At 40.1% G+C, this 17,997-nt stretch overlaps 1 protein-coding gene across 1 annotated transcript in view; it reads left to right on the top strand.

Annotated features, from left to right (window-relative positions):
* Gpc5 (glypican 5) overlaps nucleotides 1–17,997 on the top strand; it is a 1,376,768-nt gene that overhangs the window by 298,601 nt on the left and 1,060,170 nt on the right. Inside the window, exon 4 of the mRNA XM_021182017.2 lies at nucleotides 15,504–15,637. Coding sequence (XP_021037676.1) covers nucleotides 15,504–15,637 — 134 coding nt within the window. The remainder of the gene's footprint in view (nucleotides 1–15,503; nucleotides 15,638–17,997) is intronic.

Below are 17,997 nucleotides of genomic sequence, written 5' to 3' on the forward strand. Positions count from 1 at the left end.
TTCTAAAAATATAGTAGACATTTTAGAAACATTTTTCAAAATCACCCTTTTTATATATCATATACTATAAATTAATGTTTATGTGAATTCACTGACCAATACAATTAGAAAATCATTATAACTCACAATTGAGAGAAATTTCAATAAAGATTCTGTTAGGAAGGTTTACAAGGATTCAGTACGCTACATGGAAGATGTTTCCCATCCTTATTCGCTGGCGACCATGCAATAATAAAATACCACTTAACAGTGTAGGATGACTGTAATGGAAGTATAGACAAACACTGTGAGTGTGGCTGTGAACAAATTAGAACACCAAACATTGCTAGAGGCAGGCTGTTTGAAATAAGTAGTGCAGGAAGCTTGGAAAGTTGTTGGGTGTCTCCTCAAAACTGTTCTATACAGTGTTAGCATACAGTTCAGGAACTCTATGCTGTATGTGCATGTATATAATATATATGTTTGTGCATGCATTCTATGAGGATGAAATATGTGTCCAAGAAAGTACATATGTGTGACCATTACATGCTTTATGAAAACTGAGAAAAGAAATGTACCTAAATGACCATTCATCAGGAGATGAATGTGTAAAGACATTATCTTTCAAGCACATGGTGGATATTTTCAGTGATTGTAAGGAAAGTTGTAGGACATATACCACTGTGTTGCAGAACATTGAAACTCAGAAAAAAATAGAAGAGAAAATTTAGAATTTCAAATAATTTATTCAAACCAGAAACTAGTCTGCAAGCAGCTGAGTTTCCAATGAAGGATTTCAAAGAGAAAACAGAAAAGATGCTTATCATAGAAATTAGACAATGAAATTTTTAATAATTAAATAATTTCTGACTGGCTACACTTAAGTTTTGTGAGATAGGAATTTACTAAGCTCATGTTGTTTGTTTATATAGGAACTAAGAAGGGTGGTGTTTTCTCAGGCTGATGGTGTCCCAATTACTTATTTAATGTGCACTATTTGAAGTAATTCAGTCTCAAAGACCCTGCTTTACACCATACTATTAACACGAAAAGCCTAGGAAGCAAGTCCACTGAGATCGAGGGAGCTTGGGAGTTCCTCAGGCTTGGGAGACAAATGGTAAATTGCTATTTACACAAAGTAAGATTTATTAATTTGGATACTCTCTCTGTGCCCTCTCGTTAGTTTGGCTAAGGGTTTATCTATCTTGTTGATTTTCTCAAAGAACCAGCTCCTAGTTTTGTTGATTCTTTGTATAGTTATCTTTGTTTCTACTTAGTTGATTTTAGCCCTGAGTTTGATTATTTCCTGCTGTCTACTATTGGCTGTGTTTGCTTCCTTTTGTTCTAGAGCTTTCAGGTGTGCTGTCAAGCTGCTAGTGTATACTCTCTCTAGTTTCTTTTTAGAGGCACTCAGAGCTATGAATTTTCCTCTTAGCACTGCTTTTATTATATCCCATAATTTGGGGGTATGCTATGCTTTCATTTTCATTAAATTTTAGAAAGTCTTTAAATTCTTTCTTATTTATTCTCTTACCAAGTTATCATTGTGTAGAGAGTTTTTCAGTTTCCATGAGTATGTGGGTTTTCTGTTGTTTTTGTTGTTATTAAACCCCAGCTTTAGTCCATGGTGATCTGATAGAATGGGATTATTTCAATATTTTTGTAGCTGTTGAGGCTTGCATTATATGTGATTATATGGTCAGTTTTGGAGAAGGTTCCATGAGGTACTGAGAAGAACTCAGATACCAGGGATGTGAGAGACTCCCAGGACCCAATGGAGGTGACCTTAGAAGAAATGCCCCACCGTGGGAAGATGGAACCATAATAGACTAGCTTTAGTAGATAAACATGGCCCCATTTGAGACACAGGGCTACCCACCCATCTTTAAAATTCTTTGAAGAATTTTACCTGTCTAAAGAAATGGAGCAGAGACTGAAGGAAAGGCCATCCAGAGACTAGCACAACCTGGGATCCATTCCAGGTACAGGCACCAAAACGAACGCTATTGCTGAAACCATGTTTTGCTTGCAATGGGAGCCTAGCATGGCTTTCTTCTGAGGGGCTTTGCCAGCAGCTGACTGAGACAGCAGCAGATACCTACAGCCAACCATTGAACTGAGATCGGGGACCCTATGAAAGAGTTAGGGGAAGGACTGAAGGACCTGAAAGGGATTTGCAACCCCATAGGAAGAACAATTTTGTCAACTAACCCTGACTCCTTTGAGCTCCCAGAGACTAAGATGCTAACCAAAGAGCATACATGGGCTGGTTCATGGCCCCTCGCACATAAGTAGCAGAGGATTACCTTGTCTGGCCTCAGTGGGAAAGGATGTGTGTAATCCTGTAGAAAGTTGATACCTTCGGGAAGGGGGATGCTAGCAGGAATGAGGTGGCAGTGGGTGGGGGCCTGGGAGAACACCCTCTCAGAAGCAAAGGGGAGGGGGCATAGGGGTCAAGAACTCATGGAGGGGAAACCAGAAAGGGGGCAACATTTGGAATGTAAAGAAATAAAAGAATTCATAAAACAGGAAAACAAACAAACAAAAAAACCCCTAAGATTTGTTTTGGAAGGGGTTAGAGTTGAAAAATCATAAAATTTGGTAGTGTAGTGTTGTACAATTGAGGATATACAATATACTTAAACTTGAATTTCAAAGGTGAATTTTATGGAACATCAATTATATAATAAAAAGGCGTATAAAATCATTGAAGTTCATAATAAGTTATAAGAAAGTGACTGATTTTGAAAATAGATCTACACAAATGGAAAACCACTACAATACGGTGAATAATATCCATGTTGAGGGCTGTTCTGTGGTACTTGTGTTGGCATGTGCTCTTGAGGCTTTGTGAACTCTTTTCAGCCACAGTGAAGCATTAAATAGATTTTAGAAACATTTTGTTTCTAATGCTTCAAAGTCCCTTAGAAGAAACATCTCCTTGTATAGTAAAATGCTTTGTTTTTCCACATAAGAAGTAAATTTTAAGACTTTGGAAAATGGCTTTTATTACTTCAAATAATTTAGGGGCAGGACTTAATGGGACTATACTGTTATTCATTCTAGACGCTAGCTAAACTGTATGACATTCTTTTGAAGACGGTTGTCTGGTGAGATACAGGACATATACCAATTGGTTAGTGTCACTGCAGTGTCAGAATTCATAAAAGGTCATCTTCCTTTCAGCCAGTGTCTCTGCTCTGCTCTGAACACAGAAGTCAGAATGATCTTTTCCATGACTGTCTGTGGATCTTATAGTAGAATCTAAAGGCTTTATGTTGACTTCCAGAACACTGCCTGTCTGGGCTCTCCTCCCACCTGCCCTCCTGAGAACTATTCTTGGCAGTTCTTGGTTCCCCATGCTGGATCTGATCTTGGAGGCCCCACTGGCAAGCCTTCTTTCCTTTAAATTTCACTGCTTATCTAATGAATGCAGTAGGCTCTCCACTGGTCATCACCCTTTAGACTCCTTAGGAGGTGATTATAGGCATCTCATTTTTGGTTTCATTCTTCATCTGGATGATTGTGGAAGCCCCAATGAATTACTTTATTGTGCTCTATTTGAAATAATCAGTCTCAAAGACCCTGCTTTACACAATACTATCAACATGAAAAGCCTAAGTAGCAACGCCACTGAATCAGAGAGAGCTTGGTGGTTCCTCGCAGTTGGGAGGTAACCCAAGCTGGTAGGAAATGGCTGCTTACACAAAACAAGATTTGTTTGGGAAGTGGTTAGAGTGGAAATCATAAAATTTGGTAACGTGGTGTTGTATAGTTGGGTAGGTAGCCTTGTAATTAGTACATACTAATCAAATGGCTCATCGTCTTTATGGACTACAGTTATTATTTATTGTTTTTTATGTTTAACTGTAGATGACACAAGGGCAGATGGTTCTTTTTTTTGTCATAATTACTCTACTACTAGAATTTAGGTCTTTCAATACATGCTCTTTGGTTATTTTTTATTGGATAACTGAGTAAATATGGCTTTTCTAATACATTTACTTATAAAGGAGAATTCTTTCTAAATTCGTCTTTGTCTCCACTTCAGCCTTCCTGTGTCAATATGAAAAACTATGAATGCCTCATGGGCCCTCCCTTGTGTGCATATCCTCCATCCCCTAAAAGGCCTGTTTCATTCAATCTCCCTTCTCCATCCCACTGGATAAGTCTGCAGCTCTGACAGTTTATGCTGTCTTATCTTTTTATTCCCAGAGCCTATTAAAATGTTTAACAATATTTGTTGAAATGAAATGACCTCAGATTTGATAGTAGAAGCATCCTGATTTAATCGCTAACTGGATTTAATTACATTCATTTACAGTTTTTCACTGAAACTTAAATTATTAACATTTCCTGTATCCCATGAGAGCACATCCACAGAACTGTTATAATTTCTGTTTCTCTTAATGAGTAAACAATGTATAATGTCAAAGCTCTTACACAGATAACTGTGGGAAGCCACATATGCCATGTACTGGCTAGTTTTGTGTCAACTTGACACAGCTGGAGTTATCACAGAGAAAGGAGCTTCAGTTGAGGAAATGCCTCCATGAGATCCATCTCTGGGCTGGTAGTCTTGGGTTCTATAAGAGAGCAGGCTGAGCAAGCCAGGGGAAGCAAGCCAGTAAAGAACATCCTGCCATGGCCTCTGCATCAGCTCCTGCCTTCTGACCTACTTGAGTTCCAGTCCTGACTTCCTTTGGTGATGAACAGCAGTATGGAAGTATAAGCCGAATAAACCCTTTCCTCCCCAACTTGCTTCTTGGTCATGATGTTTGTGTAGGAATAGAAACCCTAAGACATGCCATTACAAGATGGCGCTGGCGCTGGCTACCCCTGGCCACCACCCATAAGTTCGGGTAAACAACCAATGTGTGCATGTGCATAAGGGTTTTGTGCCAAGTCACATCCCATCCCGGGGAATGTAAATGAGGTACTAAAAGCACAACCAATCAGGTATAGACATGCCACTCCTAGGCCTATATAAGCAGGGCCAGTTCTGGGGCTCGGGGTCTTTTCGCCTTCGCTATCAAGCTCTCTCAATAAACGTGTGCAGAAGAATCCGGTTGTGGTGTCTTCCTTGCTGGCGAGTCGGGCATCCACAGATAACTTGGTGCTATTGGTATTATATATGTATTTATCTTAAGCCCTGTCATACTATTTATCAGATTGGGTTATTAGAAACAAGGCAAAGATGAAAAATAACAAGCACGAAAAACACATTGTAATGGTTCATTTGATTTTTCGGTAAATAGTTCTAGGTGTATTCTGTGTCAATTTTTCCATCTTTCCCTTATCAGAACTGGAACTAATAGACATTTAGTATCTCCATTCTATGGTAAAGGCAGTTTCCAGGGCTGAATCTATTTCTAGGGGCTAGAGGAAGCCTCCACTGTCAGTATAAGTGTTTGTTAGATGCTGTGAGATTATGCTTCATTTAAATAATTCTTTCTGTTCATCTTAAGAATTCTTAAAACTATGATCTTAGAGATTACTGTTTTGTTAGATGTTAGTAGCTAATCTTTGACGTCTCTACAATCTTAGGAACGCTATGGTCATGCATCGCTACAGATCATTAAAGATTATCTCCATGTGGGTTATGTGATAAAGGCTCTCTTCCGCTACTGGTTAAAAATCTATTGTGTTTACTTGAACACTGAAACTGACTTTTAACCGGATCCTTCATTTTATCCCTAAAATGCTTTAGGGACTGCTCATTACAGGTATTTGGTGATCTGTGTTGGGAAAAGTGAGTGGAATTAATGGGTATTTATAGTTATCGAGTGATAACTCCGCATTAAGCTAGAGCCGAGGTAGCTGATGGCATTTTCCTCAGCATTGGGGTAAAACCCTTTAAGGTTTCCATGGAGTAGGTCCTGGAAACTGAAGCCCTAGGAACCTGCCTTGTGCTGCATTTGTCCCACGGAAATCCCTCTGAAGACAGAAGAGTAGACACAGGGACTGTTTACAAGCAGTCTGTGCTCCTAGAGAGAATAAGCATAGAGGAGACAAGCATCACACTCTGAAGGATGCTCTCCCACCTCCGTGCTTTCCATCCTTGTCAGCATTTAATTAGTTTTCCACACACCGTTAAAATCATGATATTCACAGTGTACATTGGGGATTGTTTATCAAATATCCTGGCCAGTGAGCATCTGCATAAATTCTACAGTTAAAAGAGGTAAAAGGGAGAAAGGAGAGAGGGAGCAAGAGGCAGAGGGAGTATTGTAAGATATTTGATCATACTGTGAACCTTGAGATTGTGTTGGCTACTGAAAAAAAACTTATTTCTAGTTGTGGTGTGGGTCAGCCCTTAGCACACACCTTTAATCCCTCTGGCTGGAATATGGACACACCCTTAAATCCAAAAATATGAAGGTAAAGTTAGTTGGCATTAGGTGTTCCAGGTTAGGGTGGTACCCCAGGGGGCCTTCTCCCTTCTCTAAGGAGGGGATTGGGAGTCGGGGAGGGATTTGTAGGGGTGTGACTGGGAGGGAGGGGGGGCTGTGGTTGGGATGTAAAGTGAATAAAAAATATGGAAAATAAAATGTAAAGTAAAAAAAGTGAAAGAAAATGTTTCTGTAAGATCAGGCCGTAGGCGATTTTCTTACTTAGTGATTGATAAAGGACAAGTCAGCCCATTGTGGTGCCAGACCTTGACAAGTGCTCCTGGGTGTGCTCTGTCAGAGCACAGTCTGAGTAAGTTAGTAAGCAGAATTCCTCCATGACCTCTGCACCAACTCCTGCCTCCAGGTGCTGCTCTGTTCCTGTCCTGACTTCCTTTGATGAACTGTGATGCAGAAGCATAAGAGCTGTTTCCTCCCCGGGTTGCTTTGGTTGTGTTCTTTCATCACAGTAACAGTGACACTAAGACAACAACACAGCCTTCTGTTACATTCATTCATATCCTCCTTTTAAATGAAAACTGAAAACTCCATCTTCCTCAGCATGCCGAGGTAGCCCAGTATATTTGTTACTTTCCTATAGCTGTAATTAAGCAGCAAGACAAAGGCAACTCTAGAAAAAAGACTTTCTTTGGGTGTATAGTTCCAAGGGAGAAGCATCCATGATATGAGGAGTAGCATCTGCTGATAGGAGCAGAAACAGAGGGTTCATATCTTGGACTGCAAGAAGGAAGCAGAGAGACTGAACTAGGGGTGGTCTGTGGTTTTTGACACCTCAAAGTCCCACCCTCTTCCCTAGTTATGTGCTTGGTCCTGCAAGACCATATCGCTGAGACCCCCACTCACCCCAAACAGCACCACAAACTCAGAACCAAATGGTGTGAGCCTGTGGGGAACATGGTGAATCAGTGTTTGTTTGTTTGTTTTTTCATTGTTGTGGTTTTTGTTTGTTTGTTCTTTTTGTTGCCTTTTTTGTTGTTTTTTGGTTTTTGGTTTTTGTTTTGTGGAGGGGTAAGGAAGATTTGACACAGAGTTTCTCTGTGTATCCCTGGCTGTTCTGGAAGAACTCACAGAGATCTACTTGTCTCTCCCAAGTCCCAGGATTAGAGGCATAAGCCACCAGTGCCTGATGTGGAACATCCTGATTCAGTCACTGTGTCCACTCTTCTGAGATTTACTATCATTGCAATTATAGCATAAAGAGGGGGAAATGCCTACATTTAGCAAGGTTTTCAGTTGTTTGTTTATTCTTACCTGTTTGAAGTCCTTTTGTCAAGTCTCTCTCAACCTCCCTTTGTCTCCATCACTAAATAGTTTGTCTAGTAAGAGTTTTCAGCGTCCTGTTGTCTTTTCTCAAATGATGCCCGTAGTGGATATGCACATTTAGATGCCTCCCCTGACCTCAGCCTACAGCTCTATGTTCCCATTATGACCACCTGCTCCTGGATAAATGTTACTTCTCAGAAGGCAAGCATGGTCAAGGAGAATATCACATTTCTCCCCTAAATTCTCTCTTCTCTTAGTTTTCTCTCTGATCACGTGACACTCAGTGTGCCTTTATTTCTTCATATGAAAGATACTAGAACTGGATGATTGGATTGTGTACTCAAGTCCTGGTGTCTCTGTTATTAGGTTATGTGGATCATCTACCTATGGTTAGTTCTCCTTAACTACCTTGAGTAAAGCCGTCAATCATCTCTCACCGACACACTCAAAATGTCCATCAGGACCAACTCTTTCCATGTCATCTATTAATGTCTTTTATCAGTGTCTATCAGTGTCCATACTTCTATGCATATAATAGACAACTGGCTTATTTACTTTTTATATATGATGTGTATGTATGGGTGGTATGCTCACCTGTGTGGGCAAGTATGTCCCCTCTGAGTTGGCTTTTAGCCTGGCCAAGGATATTTTAGAAATAAACAACCCTGTACTATTATTAGGCTCACAACTGTTCAATGACAACACAGGCTCACCCATTGCCAGAACACAGGGGGAACCGTGCGATGTGGCTGTCACCCATCTCCATGCTCCCCTGGAATATGTGGCCTCCTTCCATATCAGAGTGGTTCCTGTTTCCGTTCTCTGCAACTGATGCTCCTTCTTGAAGCTTACCACGTTGCTTCTTAACCACCCAGGGCATAGCTTAAGTCTGTTTTTTAAATAATTCGTTCTTGATTGCCTAGATGACAGTCCCCCATACCCCACCAACTTACCAAAGATCCCTTTTAAATGAGTGACTATGTTTTATTCACTTTCCTACTGTGGATATAAGACAGCCTGGTAGAAGCGGGTTATAGGAAGCCAGGTTTACTTGGATTTACAGTTCCAGAAGGACAGGAGTTTTGAAGCATGGCAGCAGTCAGGCCTGGTGACTGAAGTAGCAAACTGAGAATTCACCCACAAACAGGAAGCAGTAGGGTTAGGGGATGCTCACAGCAATGTGCAGTCTTTAATCTCTCAGATGCTTCTTCTGTTAAGGCGGTACCTCTTTAAATATCTGAGTATTCATATATCTGAGTCTATGGGGACGGACATTCTCACTCAAAACACCACAAAGTTTAGATATTTTGTAGTATTGCAGGGCTTTTAACCCTAGCACTTCAAAGGCAGAGATGTGGATTTCATTGACTCTGAACCCAGCCTGCTTTATAGAGAGTTCCAGGTCAGCCAGGGCTGTATAGAAAGAGGTTGCCTCAAAAATCAGAGTGGGGTGGGTTAAGTGCAGTTCTTGCTTCCCTCATGAGAACACAGGTTCTGAAGGCTTGTTGCTACATTCTCATCTCTTAGAAAAATAACTCATGAATAATAGGTACTCACTTTTTTGATCAACATTGTGCTTTGTGTAGTGATACAAGAATGAAAATTTTTGAAATTGCTTGTCAATCCTGGGAACTCACTAGATGGATGTGTGCCTTTAACAGCAGCGGAGAGATCCATGATGAAAGGAGAAAGGGAGGGAGGGAGGAAGGAAGGAAGAAAGGAAGGAAGGAAGGAAGGAAAGAGACAAGTGAGGAAGGCAGAAAGAAAGGGAGGGCAGGAGAGAGGAGCAGGGAGAATTTTAAATGCTTGTTCATTTTGTTTTCTGTAGCAGGTAAGATAGCTTGGGACATCTCTCTACCCCATGATCAAGCGCTCTTGTGGCCCTTCTCCCTGAGTGCATAGGCTTTAGGGTGCCTTTGGATCTTTGTGAAGATTTCATGTATAGGCTCATGTTTTACTCTAGCGGACAAGCTGAATATCCCTTAAAGAGTCTTAAGGTATATGATATTAAACAGACTCTTATGTAAGTGTGATTAATAATGTCAAGGAGGACTGAAATGCAGAGGCTCCCTCTGGTGGCTGAATGTATACACATCAGAAAAAGAACCAAGCAAGCACCCCCGAGCAGGGCCGCAGCAGTCCTCCTTTCTCACACAGCTTTAGCATCACTTGTGCCCTGTCGTTTACGAACTGGCCATCGGTGATATCTAGAATTCTCTTATGGATAAAATACACGTAAGGGCTGGGTTTTATTGTTTATCAATAACATTTGACGTCTGTATAAATGTTACTGCTATAGTCTTCACAACTTTTAAAGCATTCTTTTGTTTTTCCCTCTAAGCTTTTTCTGTACTGAGCGTCTGTGTTTATTTGCACTTTGAACATGTGTGAATATTGTCTACATTATTTGCCCAGTATTAATAACATCGTTTGAGGGCAGGATTTCCTGGTATTGATGAAACTGCCAAACTCCTCTTTCCAGTCATATTTTGGGGGACAGGAAGCATTTATTATATTTTTTTTTACCTTTCTTCCTCTACTAGATTTTTCTTTCTGAACTTTATACTTTCCACGTTTTGTAATTTCATTTTGCTTTCAGCTCTAAATAGGTGAGTCTGTTCAACACCTTCCTTTAAAAAAATCAAAACTAAACAAAACAAAATACCCTCTAACCCACCATTTAAAGCTGCTCTTTAGAAATTTCCTCAAACATAATAAACATTTAAAAGAAAACAAGTCTCTTCTAGAGGCGATTCCAGAAAAATTAACTTGCTCTGTCTTCTCGTAGTCTATTTGCTATTTTCCCTGGTTACCATGACAAAGATGCTGGCAGTTCTCATGTCTCCCTTCTTGTGCAGGACATCCACCGATAGCCAGCTCCTACTCATTGTGCCATGGGCATCTCTAGTCAGCTCCTATTTAGTGCAACATGGAGGGACCTTTTCTTCCCCTTGCTCTCATTTTTTTCATGGGCCCTTTCTGAACTGTCAATAGAGAGTGAACCAGCCAAATATGTTCACATAGAGGCTATAATATTTCCATCCCTTGGTACATTAACCTTTAGCACGTCACTGTAGTCCACAAAAAGGAACTTAATTACAATGAAACTGACATTTAGCTGCCACCTCTCCAGCCTTCTTCCCAAGTTCTGGTCCAAGTAACATTGGTTTTACAGAATGAAGATAGGATCGTGGATTTATCTCTGTCTGGACAAGATAGTCTTGCTCTGGTGGCTTCTGCCCTTAAGAAGTTTTTAAAATCACAAGGGCATGAGAAAATAAACTCACTTTTTTCCTTAGAAGTGAAAAGTCACCTATCGGTCTCCTCCCAGGAATCTGAAACTAGTTTTTCATACAATGGAGCATACTACATGATAAAAACACTGTACTGATTCATATTTTCTTGTCATTCCCACGAATATTAGAGTCATTTCTCATATAATCTCTCGTAAGCTAAAACAGCAGCTTTCAGCATGCAAGGAGCTGTGAGTCATGGGCCACAGAACTCTCTTATCTGTTAGGGTAAATTATTTAATAATCACACATAGAACACCCATGATCTTTATTCCAATTTTTTAATATTCTTAAAAGGTTGCTGTTCAGTTTGTACAATCTTTTCCTCGTGCACACGAACCTGTGGTTTGCTTGCATGTTTGTATGTAGACGTGCACATGTGTGCAGGTGGACAGGCATTTATATATGTGGAGTCCTGGTGCTGATGTTGGGGGTCTCCCCTAATTACTATTCATCCTATTAATTGAATCAGGATATTTCAGTGGGACCCAGACCATGCCTGGCTTCTCTACTTAGCAGGCTGGCCCTGGAGATGCATTGTCTCTGAGTCTTGTGCACTGACAACACAGGATGTCAGCCCTGTCCAGCTGACATGTATGTGGGTTCAGAAGATCAAGATTCTGGTCCCCATGCATGTGTGGGACCTATCTATCTTCTAAGTCCTTGATTTGTCCTGTTATTAATATGCTTCTTAAGACTGCCATTGCTAGAGAACCAGAAGCCTGGTAGTAGGTGTGAAATGAAAACAGTTAAAGGTGTTCTTTGCACCTTTCAGTAGACATCTTTGGTCTGGTGACTTGAAGAAGAGCAAGTGTGCAGGCAGATGGAGGTGCTTGGTGGCTGATGATGTGTGCACTTCCACGATTCAATTGAGAATGGGAAAGTCAGCGAACTTGTAAGCCGTTGTCGCAGCAAATACTTGATTGGAGTGGGAGAAGTGATATGGCTTAGGAGTGAGGAGGAGAGTCATTTCAAGGTGAGATGATGGGAACTTGAAAATCAGCGGGAAGCCAGAGATGGAACTTATAAAGCCAGAGTTGACAAGCATTACAGAAGAAAACAATTTTTTTTTTCAAGATACTTCAGAATGATTACAGGGGAGAAGAGTCGAGACCAGGGAGGAAGAAAAGGAGGAAATTGCAGTATCAGGCAAAGATGAAAATCTGTCAACAGACAGGTGAAGGTTTTATTCAATAGGAAGAAGCCCTAAGTATTGAAATGTACTATCCAAGTTGACTCACCTCAGGGGAGCAAGGGTGGCAGCCTAAGACCCTGCTACCAGATGGTTTTCTGCTCCCTTTCAATAAAATGTGAAGAAAAGATCCCAGTAGAAAATCAAGAAACAGGTTCTTGGGACTTCACTTGCTGTTACTGAAGTATTCTGTGCTTCTGTATCTAGTAAAGCTATTCTCTAAGTTTTTAGCTAATCCTTTTTCTTTCTGTAGCTGCAACCAATGCAAACATAATGAGTACAAAAGTCATGTGAGACTGATGGTTTTCAACTCCTTATATTCCAGTTCAGTAGAAGATATGGCTTTTTCTCTAACAAGGGGATGTTGAGATAGTTTGAGAGAGTATTTCTCTCCACTCAAAAGTTCAAAGTACTTTGCCCCTCTCCTCGAATATAGGAAAGAGAAAACTAAGATTCATAGTAGCTTTGAGTTTCATTTTGCCTCAAGCCCCTGTGGCCAGCCACAATGGATCATGATTATTTTGAAAACATCCCATAATACCTCCAGACATACCCACCATCAATTCACATCGTCTTCTCTTGGTTCCTGGTACTGGTGGTTGTTGACAACAAATCTTCCTTTTTCTTTCTATTTTAGCACCTAGCTAATATAATTTATACTTCACTATCACTATGTTTTTTAGCCCCAGGGACTAAAGTTCATTTTGAACTTTTTAGTACCTTGGTCTTTTCACTTGCAATATCCTCTCCTAAGCCCAGTTCATTTTACTTTTGTTTACAATCTATGAACAGCATCTTGGGATTACTAGCAGTTTTTAACTATATTTTTACATTCAATAGACAGTTTTCTCTTTAGTTAAACTTATACAATACTGTCTGGTGCATTTGTCAAATTCCCACTTCTGGATTTTACTGTTCAGCTTGGCAAACAGCAGGAGCTTTTGTCTAATAAACACATTCTTAGCCTTGAAGACCTCCCATAACATCTGTGTCTAGCCTCCTCTTCCAGCATGGTTTTCTTGTGTGGTTTTCTGTCCAAACTCTTCTTTCCTAGGGAAAAACAAAATGGTAGCCACATTCTGCATCAGACCCATGTTGTCTTACATCTCCCTCTCTTAGGGTTTGTCTTTCTCCTTAGCACTCTCCTTTGTTCTGAGGTGATTATCAAATGAAGTTACATTATCTAATTCTGCTATGGCAATAAAATAAAATCCTTTTCTGGCTCCTGCTCCTGACTCTGGATCCTAATGTTTCTCTGCAGACCTGTTCTTCCTCTTCTCCACATTATGGCCATTATTCTGCTTGTAATGATGTGAAAATATCAACTTCCTGCCTTGCAGTTTTGCCTTACAAGTGTTTTTTCTTGGTGTCTACATCATATGGCGTCCCCTGCCCCACACCAGGGGGAACGCTATACAGTATTCTACGTGTTTTCGTGCAGAATGTATTCATATAGAAGAGATATATGGTTAGTTGTTGTATTCCTCTTGGTAATTTATACTCTTCTGAAATGTTTATGTTTGCTTTTTCTGTCTTTCAAATTCTCAGTTCATCCTTTGACTCCCTTTTCAGATATAACTTCCTGAAGCACTTCCTCCAACATCTCAAGTACAATTGAACTGCCCAGTTTCTGTGCAACTGCAAGTATGCTCTTGGCTTTAATGCTGTCTTCCTTCTGCTACAGTCATGAGAAACTGCAGTGGCTGCTTTACACAGAATTTAATTCAACTGTGTGCATGGATGTATCTCCAGCAGTTGACATGATGGTATTCAATAAATGCTTGCTTATGAGTTGGCTTCATAGAAACACATCTCAACATACCCTTTCCCTAACAGATGCTCAAAGTTTCATACTTGGCAGCTGAATACGTTTTGGGAGTAATCTCATGTTTTTCACTTTCCATCTTCCTCCAACCCAAGAAGATGCCCCAGCACACCCAGAAGGCACCATCATTCCTGGACCTCCTGTTTATTTTTTTTTTTTTAAGAAACACAATTTGCCTTTGGATTATGTGGAAGATCTCATTCTGCTCTAACTTGTAAGCTCTGTTAAGGCAAAGGTCACTTACTCTTTATCTCTCCTAAAGTTCAGCACAGGAGCTTCACAAATGTTAGAAGTAAAATAAACATGAACAGGAGGAGGAAATACATGCACAATTATTTTAATATCCCAATATGGAACAATCAAAGAAAAGGAGAATTTATATCTTTGGCATATGTTTATATTTTCACCTATGTATGAAACCATCAAGTTCAAAGAGTTATCATTCTATCCTTAAGGTCTCAGAACTAATAAGAAAAGTTAGACAAGAAATAAAGCCTCCTGATTCTGGCATAGGACTTTTGTGTCTGTTTCAAACATGCTGTTTCCTCTTGAATTGCATATTATCATGATACATTAGATGCTAAGTCGATTTTTCAGTGATAATTATGTAAACTATATAAGTTTTCATTGCTAGAAGAATATCTAAAGAGCAATCAAGTACATTTTGTTTTGTTTTGTTTTTGAGACAAATTATCTCTGTGTAACCCGGCTGTCCTAGAACTCACTCTGTAGCCTAGGATGGCCTAATACTTAGAGATTTGCCTACTTCTGCCTCCCTAGTCCTGTGATTGAAGGCATGCACCACCACTGCTCCCTGTAGTCAATTTGTTTTTCATTGTTTTGAAGACTATACCATCCTTGTAATTATAAAATTATAAAATGAGATTGTATAGTATTATACAATATTACATGTACTCTTTGTCAAGAAGACATGATGGTACAAGCCTCCTATCCTAGTTAGTTGGAAGCTTGACACAGGAGAATAGTGAGTTCAAGGGATAGCTGGGATAACTTGGGACCTTGCCTCAAAATGAAAAGTACAGTCAGGCTGCAGATATCAACTCATAACAAAGTGCTTGCCTAGCATGTGTGCGGCCCTAACTTCCCTCTGTGAATTGCAAACAAAGAAATGACAGACTCACTGTCCTTTCTCAGAAGATATTTACTTTTATCCTTAGGACTCATTCAAATTTTAATGCATACTCAGCAACAATTATATTATCTTACCTGAATGTAAAACACGATGGATATCTATTTTGGGTTAGCAATCCTTTTTATACAAGCAATTTAGTTTTCACTTTAATTCTTGATTTTTGGATAGTTTTTCCACGTGTATTGTAGCCGGTATCAATGTGCATGAAACTGGTTTATCACTCCTGGCACTGAATTCAAATACATTGATTCTCATTGTTAAAAATCCACAAGAATTATAGGTATTGAAACTTAATTTTGAAGTGTCAAGGCAAACGTAACATTGTTTCATGGCCTCAGGAAAGCCAGAGCAGGTCTGTAACTGCCTTCTGATGTTTTCTGCTTGAAAGGTGAATACCATTTGTGGCCATCCAGTGAGAACACCAACACAGAGCCCACGCTGTACTTTTGACCCAAGCAAAGAGAAACATGGAATGAAGATCTCTGCAAGGAATGGTGAAGAGACACTTGCCAACAGAAGAAAGTAAGACATTTGTTTTACAACCAGAAAGAGAAAAGAAAGTAAGCCATTAATTCTACAAGAGAATAGAATGTGTTCATTAAACAGGCCCAAATATAGTATGGAATAGAAAACAAAAAAAAAACAAAAAACAAAATCCATTTTACTTTATTTAAATATATAGCGGCTCATGAGCTGGAGAGATGGTTCAATGTTCAGGGCACTTGCTGCTCTTGCAGAGGACCTGAATTTAGTTTGGTTCACCTGATGTAGTTGTCTCCAAAGCTTACTGCCTCCATTTGCTAACCTAGTTCTAGTCCTGGAAGCTTCTACCCTCCATACTATCTAATCTAGGCCTAGAATGTTTTCAAACTCCGAGTCCTGCTGGTGAAAAAGCTCACCACTTCCTAGTTCTTTCTGAACTCTGGCTGGCTGATTAAACTCAGCTGTACTGGTTTAAATTCCTCTCCTACCGAACTGATTCAATCTGGTTTGTCTCTCAGCCTTGACTGAATTGCTCTGTTTGTTCTCAGACTAACTCTGGCAATCTGTTCTAATCTTCTGTCTCCTTCTCATTCTTTTCCTCCTTCTGTCTTTGCCTGTGTCTAGCTTGTTCTCTTTTTGCAATCTCTCTCTTTACACCTGTCAGGCTAAAACTGCCTTGTTCTCTCTTCTCTCTCTCTCTCTCTCTCTCTCTCTCTCTCTCTCTCTCTCTCTCTCTCTCCTCTCTCCCTCTCTCTCCACCTGAATTTTCAAGAAGCTTCCATATTTCCCTGATTTGTCCCTTTCACTGCCGCTCAATAGACTTCACTTTCAAACATGGGTGCTTCCTTCTACAAACTATCTTTAGTCTCATTGCTTGGGATTAAAGGTGTGTTTGAAGGAAGTGTCTATATCCCAGCCAGGGGGATTAAAGATGTGTTCTGAGTCTGAGGCACACTAGAACTAGAAACAGGTTTTTTTTTTTCCAGTAAACATAATCTTGGGGTTCACAGTGTGATGAAATATTCTACAACACACCCACATCAGGCTATACACAACCACCAGTAACTGCAGTTTCGGGGCATCTGATACTCCTCCTGGACTCTGTGGACAGCTGTACACACATGTTACATCTATAGACAAATAAGAACATAAATACACATACAAAAGAACAGATTTTAAAAGGTTTAAATTCAGTGGCTTAACCTCTCTCCTCAACGTGGAAGATAGATTACGCTTGTGGGAACTGTTGTTTTGTGACTATCAGAGTTATTCCTTATTATGTTAGGGCAGATCCAGGAGCATGTGACCATTGCATCATATTTAAACTGAGGACTGAATGCTTTAGTGATGTTAGTTAACTGTAGTCTGGTTTCTGCACACAGTCACTGGTGAGTGTCTTGAACAGTATAGACAATGCTGCCATACCACATGATTCATGTTTCTGAAGTTTTAGGATTCTTGAAATAGAGTAGTAGGAATTGCAATTTTTTTCTACATTTTACCTGCAGTGGCAGAATGGCCACTTGTCAATACCAAGTGGTGAGCACCAAGCAGACTGTAATTCACTCTGCGCATCACTATTTCACTGGTAAGTTACAAGCTTCTCTAGTATCCCTTTGGTCGGTAATTGCCGTTTGATATGAAAAGCTAATCAAACTATAGAAAAAACTTTTTTTTTTCCTTTTTAATATTTAGTTGACTGTGTACCTCTTAGGAAATACTGGGTTCTCTGTCATTGCCACATAAATGTAACCGAATTTCAGAATGTTACATATTTTACATTAGTTCAGATACTTGTCCTGTATATCTTTAGATAATCTATAATAAAGTGTTTTCTTTAAAGATTTATTGATTGATTGATTGATTGATTGATTTTATATGCATACAGTGTAGCTGTCTTCACACACACCATATGCAGGTGTTGGATCATGTTACAGATGGTTGTGAGCCACCATGTGGCTGCTGGGAATCGAAATCTGGACCTCTGGAAGAGCAATCAGTGCTCCTAACTCTCCAGCCATCTCTCCAGCCACCGAAAATGTATTTTATACTGCGCGCGCACACACACACACACACACTTACCCTGTTAGGAATCCCATTAAGAAGACCAAGCTACATAACCTAAACAGAAAGGCAGAGGGCCTAGGTCAGACCCATGCAGGCTCCCTGTTTGTCGGTTCAGGGTTCATTCTCTTTGAGCCTCTGTGAGCCCAGATTAGTTAATTTTGTGGGTTGTCTTGTGGCATCCCTGACCCCCTTAGCTCCTACAATCATTCCTCTCCATCTTTTGTAGGACTCCTGCCTAATGTTTGGCTGTGGGTCTCTGCATCTGTTTCCACCAGTTGCAAGAGGAAGCCTCTATGATGACAACTGGGCTAGGCACTGATCTGAGTGTAGCA

Source organism: Mus caroli, unplaced genomic scaffold (genome assembly GCF_978045245.1).
Source record: "Mus caroli unplaced genomic scaffold, Mus_caroli_1 scaffold_12, whole genome shotgun sequence".
In the NCBI taxonomy this organism is placed as follows: Eukaryota; Metazoa; Chordata; class Mammalia; order Rodentia; family Muridae; genus Mus; species Mus caroli.